The sequence below is a fragment of the Salmo salar genome, chromosome 24 (genome assembly GCF_965601325.2).
Source record: "Salmo salar chromosome 24, fSalSal1, whole genome shotgun sequence".
Taxonomy (NCBI): Eukaryota; Metazoa; Chordata; class Actinopteri; order Salmoniformes; family Salmonidae; genus Salmo; species Salmo salar.
In genome coordinates, this window is record NC_138314.1 from 29879719 (window position 1) to 29892675 (window position 12957).

At 44.4% G+C, this 12957-nt stretch overlaps 1 protein-coding gene across 1 annotated transcript in view; it reads right to left on the reverse strand.

Annotated features, from left to right (window-relative positions):
* LOC106585718 (GDNF family receptor alpha-2) overlaps positions 1-12957 on the reverse strand; it is a 62182-nt gene that overhangs the window by 42405 nt on the left and 6820 nt on the right. Inside the window, exon 3 of the mRNA XM_014172255.2 lies at positions 2061-2147. Within this exon, the coding sequence (XP_014027730.1) occupies positions 2061-2147 (87 nt within the window). The remainder of the gene's footprint in view (positions 1-2060; positions 2148-12957) is intronic.

Sequence of the window (12957 nt, forward strand, 5' to 3'; positions counted from 1 at the left end):
GAGCAATAGTTCCCTTGCTGAATAATTGCTTTGTAATTAGTAAACCAAATAGGAAATCAAACTGAAAGGAAAATCTATAGATGGGAATATGGAGGCAAATACATGGGTTTATGTAAGCAAGACCCCCCCTTGGAGAACCAAGGAATATAAAAAGGAATCCATAATATTTACCTAATAAAAGCCTTAAAGAGGCTGAATGGAAGTTTTGGCTTTGGGGCTGTTGAGCCAAAAGGAGTCCCCCAAATAGACAAAAATATTATCCATAAATTAGCCATGAGCACATTTTTTTTCCTTCATGAAATAAGAAATCCTTCCTCTTCCATCTTGTATCTTTAAGAGTATTAGAGTATACAGTGAGGGAAAAAAGTATTTGATCCCCTGCTGATTTTGTACGATTGCCCACTGACAAAGAAATGATCAGTCTATAATTTTAATGGTAGGTTTATTTGAACAGTGAGAGACAGAATAACAACAACAAATCCAGAAAAACACATGTCAAAAATGTTGTAACTTGATTTGCATTTTAATGAGGGAAATAAGTATTTGACCCTCTCTCAATCAGAAAGATTTCTGGCTCCCAGGTGTCTTTTATACAGGTAACGAACTGAGATTAGGAGCACACTCTTAAAGGGAGTGCTCCTAATCTCAGTTTGTTACCTGTATAAAAGACACCTGTCCACAGAAGCAATCAATCAATCAGATTCCAAACTCTCCACCATGGCCAAGACCAAAGAGCTCCCCAAGGATGTCAGGTACAAGATTGTAGACCTACGCAAGGCTGGAATGGGCTACAAGACCATCGCCAAGCAGCTTGGTGAGAAGGTGACAACAGTTGGTGCGATTATTCGCAAATGGAAGAAACACAAAATAACTGTCAATCTCCCTCGGCCTGGGGCTCCATGCAAGATATCACCTTGTGGAGTTGCAATGACCATGAGAACGGTGAGGAATCAGCCCAGAACTACACGGGAGGATCTTGTCAATGATCTCAAGGCAGCTGGGACCATAGTCACCAAGAAAACAATTGGTAACACACTACGCCATGAAGGACTGAAATCCTGCAGCACCCGCAAGGTCCCCCTACCCAAGAAAGCACATATACATGCCCGTCTGAAGTTTGCCAATGAACATCTGAATGATTCAGAGGACAACTGGGTGATAGTGTTGTGGTCAGATGAGACCAAAATGGAGCTCTTTGGCATCAACTCAACTCAACTCGCCGTGTTTGGAGGAGGAGGAATGCTGCCTATAACCCCAAGAAAACCATCCCCACCGTCAAACATGGAGGTGGAAACATTATGCTTTGGGGGTGTTTTTCTGCTAAGGGGACAGGACAACTTCACTGCATCATAGGGACGATGGACGGGGCCATGTACCGTCAAATCTTGGGTGAGAACCTCCTTCCCTCAGCCAGGGCATTGAAAATGCGTCGTGGATGGGTATTCCAGCATGACAATGACCCAAAACACACGGCCAAGGCAACAAAGGAGTGGCTCAAGAAGAAGCACATTAAGGTCCTGGAGTGGCCTAGCCAGTCTCCAGACCTTAATCCCATTGAAAATCTGTGGAGGGAGCTGAAGGTTCGAGTTGCCAAACGTCAGCCTCGAAACCTTAATGACTTGGAGAAGATCTGCAAAGAGGAGTGGGACAAAATCCCTCCTGAGATGTGTGCAAACCTGGTGGCCAACTACAAGAAATGTCTGACCTCTGTGATTGCCAACAAGGGTTTTGTCACCAAGTACTAAGTCATGTTTTGCAGAGGGGTCAAATACTTATTTCCCTCATTAAAATGCAAATCATTTTATAACATTTTTGACATGCGCTTTTGTGGATTTTTTGTTGTTGTTATTCTGTCTCTCACTGTTCAAATAAACCTACCATTAAAATTATAGACTGATCATTTCTTTGTCAGTGGGCAATCCTACAAAATCAGCAGGGGATCAAATACTTTTTTCCCTCACTGTACGTGTTGTAATTATACTTATTACATGTCATTGTATTTTTATAGTCTTTTCATATGGCATAGTCATTTTTTTTTAACATAAAATGGTCGCTCTTACCTGAGATAATGGAAGCGAGACGGAATGCATCAGGGTGGCGAACAGGCATCACAGGTTCATAAGGGGATGTTTCATAAAACTCTCGACCTGGGAAAACAGTCAAGTTCAAGTTTAATTTGTTGCATGCATAACTACAGTGAAATGCTTAACTTGCAAGCCCTATCCAACAGTGGAGTATTCAATATAAAATATTATAACTAATAAAAATAAGAAATGAAAACAGGAGAAATAAGAGAGGAAGCCAGCCACTGCTCATGACCTGGCTTATACCATCCATACGGTGAAGCATGGTGGTGGCAGCATCATGCTGTTGGGATGTTTTTCAGCGGCAGGGACTGGGAGACTAGACAGGATCAAGGGAAAGATGAACGGAGTGCATTCGGAAAGTATTCAGACCCCTTCACTTTTCTACATTTTGTTACGTTACAGCCTTATTCTAAAATTTAAGAAAACAAATCCTCATCAATCTACACACAATACCCCCTAATGATGAAGCAAAAAAGATTTTTAGAAATGTTCGCAAATTTATTAAAGATAAAAAACAGAAATACCTAATTTACATAAGTATTCAGACCCTTTGCTATGAGACTCGAAATTGAGCTCAGGTGCATCCTGTTTCTATTGATCATCTTTGAGATGTTTCTACAACTTGATTGGAGTCCACCTGTGGTAAATGTAATTGATTGGACATGATTTGGAAAGGCACACCTGTCTATATAAGGTCCCAAAGTTGACAGTGCATGTCAGAGCAAAAACAAAGCCATGAGGTCAAAGTAATTGTCCTTAGAGCTCAGAGATAGGTTTGTGTCGAGGCACAGATCTGGGGAAGGGTACCAAAACATTTCTGCAGCATTGAAGGTCCCCATGAATACAGTGGCCTCCATCATTCTTAAATGGAAGAAGTTTGGAGTCACTAACACTCTTCCTAAAGCTGGCCGCCCGGCCAAAGTTAGCAATCAGGGGAGAAGGATGTTGGTCGGGGAGGTGACTAAGAACCCGATGGTCACTCTGACAGAGCTCTAGAGTTACTCGACTCTAAGCACACAGCCAAGACAATGCAGGAGTGGCTTCAGGACAAGTCTCTGAATGTCCTTGAGTGGCCCAGCCAGAGCCCGGACTTGAACCCGATCGAACATCTCTGGAGAGACCTGAAAATAGCTGTGCAGCGACGTTCCCCATCCAACCTTTCAGAGCTTGAGAGGATCTGCAAAGAAGAATGGGAGAAACTCCCCAAATACAGGTGTGCCAACCTTGTAGCGTCATACCCAAGAAGACTTGAGGCTGTTATCGCTGCCAAAGGTGCTTATACAAAGTACTGAGTAAAGGATCTGAATACTTATGTAAATGTGACATAAAAAACATTTTGCATTTCTAAAAACCTGTTTTTGCTTTGTCATCATGGGGTATTGTGTGTAGATTGATGAGGGAAAAAAACTATTGAATCAATTTTAGAATAAGGTTGCAACGTAACAAAATGTGGAAAAAGTCAAGGGGTCTGAATACTTTCCGAATTCACTGTATAGGGTCAGTGCAAGTACCAAATGTACAATGTGCAGGGATACTGGAGTGTTTGAGGTAGATATGTACATGTAGGCAGGGATTAGGAGAAAGTGACTGGAAGCCGGATATATTTTTTTTATAAAATAATAATAAACAATATGATGAAATAGTTTTTGAAACACTGAAAATTAAAGTATGCTCACACCCACATACTGGTGTGTCATGAATTACAGGGTATGTGTAGAGGTGCATTAAATAAAGGAAAACACACATGAATTACAGGGTATGTGTTGAGATGCATTAAATAAAGGAATACCCACATGAATTACAGGGTATGTGTAGAGGTGCATTAAATAAAGGAATACACACATGAATTACAGGGTATGTGTAGAGGTGCATTAAATAAAGGAATACACACATGCAGATACAGTATAATCTCAAAATATATAAAAAGTTGTTGACCTTCACATGTTTCTAAGGCAAGGAGTCATGGTTTTAGAATCATTGCACAGGATAATACCAGTTTTTTTGTGCTATAGCAATGAGCAATTATCTACTGTATAGTGTACCTAAATTGTTGATAACTGAAACCAGTGAAGGTTGAATTCTACAGATGTTGTCAACTTGAGTTTTTGGCTCTTAATTGGTCTGTCTGACCAATAACACATTTTACACCCTGAAGATTTCAATAGTGTGAACAGTTGGCTAATTTTGTGATATGCAAAGCAGATCGTTCACCACGGTCAGATAATTTCCTTTTGGAAAGAACATTTGGCCATGGTGTTCTGTGGTTTGGGTCAGGCAGCCTCCAACGCTGAATTGCCAGGGCTATGTTTGTAAAAAATGTCAAATTAGCACTCAACTGACTGCACTACTCCCCTGTGACTCTCTCTCAGAAGCCCCTAATCCTGCGTTTAAAATTCACAGCCATTCGGTGTGATTCAGACAAACCCTCCAGTGTGTAATAGCTTTTGCATTTTGATCTTAACAGAAACACAGCAAGGCTGTTGTGGGACAGACAGGGAGCCCACCGCAGCGAATGAGAAAATCCAAAATCTGTGGGGAGATGTGAAGCTCAGTGGATAACCCTCCAATCAATAGATATCACCATTTTGTTTATCACACCGCTCTGTGCTGATGTTACTTCAATGGAAGGTAGTGTGTGCTTCACTTATGTATGCATGCACTACTGTAAGTTGCTCTGGATAAGAGTGTCTGCGAAATGACAATAATGTAAATGTATAATGTGTTGATCATGTTGTACACTATGGTGCATATTTCATTATCAGGCTGCGGATCAGGTGGAATAAAAAATATAGCCTTATTAAATTTCACTTTAATAACACAGTCTTATGTGGGTTCACAGTACGTTTGTTGAAAGCAAAAATGAAGCAACGTATTACGATACGTTATCTTAGTATCCTAAAGAACAAAGGGAGAAACTACAGTAAAACAGCTATGGAAATACACCACTTTATGGAAGTCAAACTGAAGATGGTTTACAATAATGCCAAATCTCTAAAAGACAGGGGTGGAAGTCACGTCTCCCAACATTATAAACTATAGAGTGATGACACTGAACTCTTCCCTTACCAACTCCTGAGCGAAGCTCCAAGGAGGGCCACATGAAGACTGCTATTACATCTTATTCCCTTCCCTGAGTGAAACTACACTGAGTGTACAAAACATTAGGAACACCTTGTCACACCCTGATGTGTTTCACCTGTCCTTGTGCTTGTCTCCATCCCCCTCCAGGTGTTGCCCATCTTCCCCACTTATCCCCTGGGTATTTATACCTGTGTTTTCTGTCTGTCTGTGCCAGTTTGTCTTGTTTGTTTAAGCCTACCAGCGTTTGTGCCTCAGCGCCTGCTTTTTTCAGTCTCTCTTTTCACACCCTCCTGGTTCTTACCTCTGCCTGTCCTGACACCGAGCCCGCCTGCCTGACCCCTCTGCCTGCTCCTAAGCCTGCCTGCCGTCCTGTACCTTTGCCCCTACTCTGGATTACCGACCTCTGCCTGTCCTGGGCCTGCCTGCCGTCCTGTACCTTGGCCCTACATCTCTGGATTATTGACCCCTGCCTGCCTTGACCTGTCGTTTGCCTGCCCCTGTTACAATAAACATTGCTACTTCTACAAAGTCTGCACTTGGGTCTTACCTGAAACCTGATAGTTCGAACTGGCCATGACTGATCCAGCAGACTAGGACCAGCTCCGCAACGCCATCTCCTCCCAAGGAGCCATCGTTAGTAGACATGAGGAGTTGCTTCGCGGTCTGATGGAAGGGTTCCAGGACGTGGCCAAACGTCACAACCTAGCATTGGACGCATTGCGGGAGCAATTCCGTGGGTTTCCTACCAGGCAGCCTACCACGACGGAAACCTCCCAGCCCCTCAGTAACCCAACTGGGAGCAGCGCCATCATCCCGGTTTCCCGGGAACCCCGCTTACCTCCCTCGGAGTGCTACAATAGTGATTCCAGAACCTGCCTGGCCTTTCTCTCCCAGTGCTCCCTCGTTTTAGAGCTGCAGCCTTCTTCGTTCCCCTCGGACCGCTCGAAGATAGCATACATTATTACGCTGATGTCCGGGAGGGCACTCAGCTGGGCCACGGTGGTTTGGGAGCAACAATCCGCCGTCTGCCTCAGTTTGGAGATATTCGTGGCAGAGGTGAGAAGTTTTCGACATTCCAGTGTCCGGAAGAGAGGCTGCCCGGAAGTTACTCCAGCTTCGGCAGGACACCCTCAGTGTGGCAGACTATGTGGTGGAGTTCCACACCCTAGCAGCGGAGGACCCCTGGAACCCGGAAGCGCTGTTCAACACATTCCTGCACGGATAATCGGAGGAGGTAAAGGATGAGCTGGCAGCCCGAGAACTACCGACGGATCTCGACTCACTCATCACTTTAACCATCTGGATCGATGGTCGGCTATGGGAATGTAGGAGGGAGAAGAGATCCGATTGCGGTCCCAATTGCTCACTCAGGGCTCCCACCTTGCATCTGATGAACTCTGGAAGTCCCCGGTGTCTATGTCCCTGAGAGGATCCGAGCTTACCCAAGTCCCTCCAAGAGCCTCCGGAGACTGCCGATTCAGCTCTTCCTGAGCCGATGCAGCTCGGCAGGGCTAGGCTGTCTCCAGCCGAACGGATACGCAGACTTGAGACCCAGAGTTGTCTGTATTGCGGTACTGCCAGTCACTATGTGTCTGCCTGTCTCTTCAACAGACCTAGCTCATTCGTTAGAGTGAGTACTCTGGTGGGCATCACAGATCATTTTTCATCTCCCCTTGCTCACCCCCCTCTCCATGCCACACTGCGGTGGGGAGACCAGTCCAAGTCTCTCCAGGTACGCATCGACTCGGGGTCCGAAGTGAGTCTCATCGACCTTACCCTGGTGTTCGAACTGGGCATCCCCAATCAACCCCTCTCCATTCCCATGGGTGTTAGAGCGCTGGACGGGCGCTCTATAGGCCGAGTCACCCACCAGAACACCGCTGTTAACCTACGAGTGTCGGATAACCACAGCGAGAAGATCCAATTCCTGCTGGTTGAGTCTCCACAGGTTCCTGTGTTATTGGGATTCTCTTGGCTCCAGCAACCCAATCTCTCCATTGACTGGGCTACTGGTGCCATCGTGGGCTGGAGCCCATCCTGCCACACTCATTGCCTGAAGTCAGCTCTGTCTGCCCTGGGACATCTTCCCGGAGGCTTGATAATTGCCCCGGACCTCTCTGCCAGCTCCGCAGAGTACCAGGACCTCCGGGAGGGGTTCAGTAAGGCCAGGGCCACTTATTTTCCGCAGCACCGACCGGTATCTAAGAAGGTCAAGCCTGAGGCGCTGGCATGCTGCTATGGTGCCGCGGCTACAACCCCAGAAGCCGAGACCTTTTCCCCCGCTCCAAGGTCATTAGCCACTCTGCTGTTCATCCTGCTGCCCCGTACCCTCCGTATTGTTCCTACCTTTCTTTCTATGTCTAGAGTTCTCCCCCGTCTCATTGACGGACGACCGTAGCACATGGTGAGATGTCTCCTGAGGGTTCAACCTCGTGGCAGGGGATTCCAGTACCTGGTTGACTGGGAGGGTTATGGCCCAGAGAAGAGGTGCTGAGTCTCTGTTAGGGACATCCTGGAACCAGGCCTCATCTCTGAGTTCCAGCGCCGGCACCCTGCTCAACCAGGTATGAGCCCAAGTAGGATGCCAGGTGGCGTCCCTAGAGAGGTGGTACTGTCACGCCCTGATCTGTTTCACCTGTCCTTGTGTTTGTCTCCACCCCCCTCCAGGTGTCGCCCATCAGCCCCCCTTATCCCCTGGGTATTTATACCTGTTTTCTGTCTGTGCCAGTTCGTCTTGTTTGTTCAAGCCTACCAGCGTTTTGTGTCTCAGCTCCTGCTTTTCCCAGTCTCTCTTTTCTCGCCCTCTTGGTTTTGACCTCTGCCTGTCCTGACTCTGAGCCCGCCTGCCTGACCATTCTGCCTGACCCTGAGCCTGCCTGCCGTCCTGTACCTTTGCCCCTACTCTGGATTACCGACCCATGCCTGCCTTGACCTGTCGTTTGCCTGCCCCTGTTACAATAAACATTGCTACTTCTACACAGTCTGCACTTGGGTCTTACCTGAAACCTGATACACCTGCTCTTTCCATGACATGGACAGACCAGGTGAATCTTTGTGAAAGCAATGAGCCCTTATTGATGTCACTTGTTAAATCCATTTCAATCAGTGTAGATGAAGGGGATGAGATTTAAGCCTTGAGACAATTGAGACATGGATTGTGTACGTATGCCATTCAGAGGTTGAATGGGCAAGACAAAAGCTTTAAGTCCCTTTGAATGGGGTATGGTAGTAGTTGTCAGGTACACCGATTTCAGTGTGTGAAGAACTGCAACGCTGCTGGGTTTCACACTCAACAGGGGTTTGGACCTGACCATGGAACCTGACCAGGACATCAGACAAAAGTATGAGGACACACATTCAAATGACTGGATTTGGCTATTTTAGCCACACCTGTTGCTGACAGGTGTATAAAATCGAGCACTCAGCCAGGCAATCTCCACAAACAAACATTGTCAGTAGAATGGCCTTATTGAAGAGCTCAGTGACTTTCAACGTGGCACAGTCATACTGTAGGATGCCACCTTTCCAACAAATCAGTTCGTCAAACTTCTGCCCTGCTAGAGCTAACCCGGTAAACTGTAAGTGCTGTTATTGTGAAGTGGAAACGTCTAGGAGCAGCAACGGCTCAGCCGCGAAGTGGTAGGCCAGACAATCTCACAGAATGGGACCGCCGAGTGCTGAAGCGTGTAGCATGTAAAAATCCTTTGTCCTTGGTTGCAACACTCACTACCGAGGTCCAAACTACCTCTGGAAGCAAAGTAAGCACAAGAACTGTTCATCAGGAGCTTCATGAAATGGGTTTCCATGGCCGAGCAGCTGCACACAATCCAAAGGAAATGGAAGGACTAACAGTACAGATAGATAGCAACAAAAACTGTACCATAGAGGCACAGAATAAGTTAGATGAAAAACAAAAAGAACTGGAGGAACTTATTCAAGAAAGATCAAATATAATATACACTACCGTTATTGGGTTTGGGGTCACTTAGAAATGTCCTTGTTTTTGTCCATTAAAATAACATCAAATTGATCAGAAATACAGTGTAGACATTGTTAATGTTGTAAATGTCTGTTGTAGCTGGAAACGGATGATTTTTTATGGAATATCTACATAGGCGTACAGAGGCCCATTATCAGCAACCATCACTCCTGTGTTCCAATGCACGTTGTGTTAGCTAATCCAAGTTAATCATTTTAAAAGGCTAATTGATCATTAGAAAACCCTTTAGCAAGTATGTTAGCACAGCTGAAAACTGGTGTGCTGATTTAAAGAAGCAATAAAACTGGCATTCTTTAGACTAGTGGAATATCTGGAGCATCAGCATTTGTGGGTTCGATTACAGGCTCAAAATGGCTAGAAACAAATAACTTTCTTCTGAAACTCATCAGTCTATTCTTGTTCTGAGAAATGAAGGCTATTCCATGCGAGAAATTGCCAAGAAACTGAAGATCTCGTAAAACGCTGTGTACTACTCACTTCACAGAACAGCGCAAACTGGCTCTAACCAGAATAGAAAAAGGAGTGGGAGGCCACGGTGCACAACTGAGCAAGAGGACAAGTACATTAGAGTGTCTAGTTTGAGAAACAGATGCCTCACAAGTCCTCAACTGGCAGCTTCATTAAATAGTACCCGCAAAACACCAGTCTCAACATCAACAGTGAAGAGGTGACTCCGGGATGCTGGCCTTCTAGGTAGAATTCCTTTGTCCAGTGTTTGTGGTCTTTTGCCCATGTTGATCTTTTCTTTTTATTGGCCAGTCTGAGATCTTTGCAACTCTGCCTAGAAGGCCAGCAGCCCGGAGTCGCCTCTTCACTGTTGACGTTGAGACTGGTGTTTTACGGTACTATCTAATGAAGCTACCTCTTTCTATTCTGTTGTATTCAGCTCATGTGACAAATACAATTTGATTTGATGTATACAGTGCATTCGGAAAGTATTCAGACTCCTTAATTTTTTCCATGTTTTGATACATTACAGCCTTATTCTAAAATGGATTAAATATTTTTCCCTTATAAATCTACACATAATACCCCATAATGACAAAGGGTCTGAATACTTATGTAAATAAGGTATTTCGTTTTTTTTATATATATACATTTGCAAAAAATTTAAAAATAAAATCCCTTCGTTATGGGGTATTGTGTGTAGATTGCTGAGGATGTTTTATTTAATTTTTAGAATAAGGCTGTAATGTAACAAAATGTGGGAAAAGTCAAGGGGTCTGAATACTTTCCGAAGGCACTGTATGTAGTGAGAAAGCAAAGCCTGCCAGACATACATAGTATACTCCGTCCCTCAGCATGCCCATGTACAACAATTTCCCATTTTACCAGTGCTTGGAAATCTCAAGGGAACTACAGATACTACTGAGAAAGGTTATTTTTCCCAGAGACTTGCCATGAAGTCTGTTTATCCATCCTAACTGGACATTGTAAAATAATGTAATCTTCAAACAAAGCCAAATGTTCTAGCATTGAAAGTGCTGTGGCCATTCTCCGGGACAGCTTATAGAGGATCATGGATGATGAAGCTCTATTCTGTGTCTGTGGGGACTGTGGGGAAGTTGAGGGATCCAAACCGTTTCAGTTGAACACAAGTGGCCGAGAAAAACTGTACATGCCTCTCAGACAAGTAGAAAATCATGTAGCCTCATCCACATATAATAATCAAATCAAATCAAATTGTATAGGTCACATACACATGGTTAGCAGATGTTATTGCGAGTGTAGCAAAATGCTTCTGCTTCTAGTTCCGACAGTGCAACAATATCTAACGAGTATTCTAACAATTCTACAACAACTACCTAATACACACAAATCTAAGTAAAGGGATGGAATAATAATATATACATAGAAATATATGGATGAGCGATGACCGAGCGGCATAGGCAAGATGCAATAGAGGGAATATACATAAGGGATGAGTAATGCAAGATATGTAAACATCATTATTAAAGTGCCATTATTATAGTGACTAGTGATCTATTTATTAAAGTGGCCAATGATTTCAAGTCTGTATGTAGGCAGCAGCCTCTCTGTGTTAGTGACGGCTGTTTAACAGTCTGATGGCCTTGAGATAGAAGCTATTTGTCAGTCTCTTGGTCCCAGCATTGATGCACCTGTACTGACCTAGCCTTCTGGATGGTAGCGGGGTGAACAGGCAGTGGCTCGGGTGGTTGTTGTCCTTGATTATCTTTTTGGCCTTCCTGTGACAACGGGTGCTGTAGGTGTCCTGGAGGGCAGGTAGTTTGTCCCCGGTGATGCAGTGTGCAGAGGTTGTTGGCGTATATGGTTGCCGTACCAGGCGGTGATACAGCCCGACAGGATGCTCTCAATTGTGCATCTGTAAAAGTTTGTGAGGGTTTTAGGTGACAAGCTCAAATTTCTTCAGTCTCCTGAGGTTGAAGAGGAGCTGTTGCGCCTTCTTCACCACACTGTCTGTGTGGGTGGACCATTTCACTTTGTCCGTGATGTGTACTCAGAGGAACTTAAAAGTGTCCACCTTCTCCACTGCTGTCCCGTTAACGTGGATAGGGGGGTGCTCCCTCTGCTGTTTCCTGAAGTCCACAATAATCTCCTTTGTTTTGTTGACGTTGAGTGAGAGGTTGTTTTCCTGACACCACACTCCGAGTGCCCTCACCTCCTCCCTACAGGCTGTCTCGTTGTTGTTGGTGATCAAGCCTACTACTATTGTGTAGTAATAACAGTGCATCTTAATGTAAGTCAAAGAGGGAGTTATACTTAATTAACAATAATGTCAAACATAAAACGATAGCTTGAACAAAGGTAGTGAATTAATTTTGAAAGTGTTTTACAATGTTATCACATGCCATACAGAATTAGAACTGCACAAATACAGCGTAATTGTACTCTCGCTTGGGGGTTAAAAGATTTGCATTCGCAACAGGCGGCCATGCCACTCTGTTTTTTAAGAACTATGCTATTTGACAGTCACCCAATCAATTATGCATTAATCAAGTAATACAAATTCTTCCCAGCTGTTTAGTGTACGATTGTTTGCCAGAGGGCACCAACTTATTGTGGTAATTAGGACTGTGACTTCCTTTGCTCTGACAGTGTTGCACATGGCGAGAGTGGCACAGACAATCAGGCCTCCCTTGTAGGGGATTCTGCTCTTCAGTGGATTCGGGGATGACTACCTAAGGGTTTTAAACTGTACAGAATCTCAAATCCATAACGTATTCATTATCAATAGGAGTAAATTCCTGAGGTGATGGAAGCGTCCTATGGATTTTCCGGTCTTGGTAAACAGCTTATGGCTTGAAGCAAAGTCAATTTTAATAGCTGTCATTCATCTTATTTGTTTAAAGGTGGCCTAGTCTATTTGCATCAATGTCGAATATTGATTCCATATTTCTCGTTAGTTTAGGACTATCTGTGGAGAAGAAAATTGCACAGGCTATGATAGCTAGTCCACTCGCATGATTTCAATAATGCACATTCAATCATCCTAAAACCTTCGCGGCAGGACAAATCCAAATCCCTACATGCCCGTATTAAGAAGGCAAAACAGGCTGTCTCTTCCTGCATGGGTAAGAGTGGAGAATTTCCCAACAATAGCTGCCACTCTGGGTGTCATTTTAGTCATATTGAAAACGGTTTGGTGGATCTTCAGTTACAGTAAAGGAAATCATTAGAGGGATTTGAAAGGACATAGAGAACCATCACTGTCATCATATTTCACTGATCCTTTTCACAAGTTTGTGGGGGCCTGAAAACCTTTTGATCTGTTCCAGAAAAATATTGACAGGTCTCTTCCTCGGATGA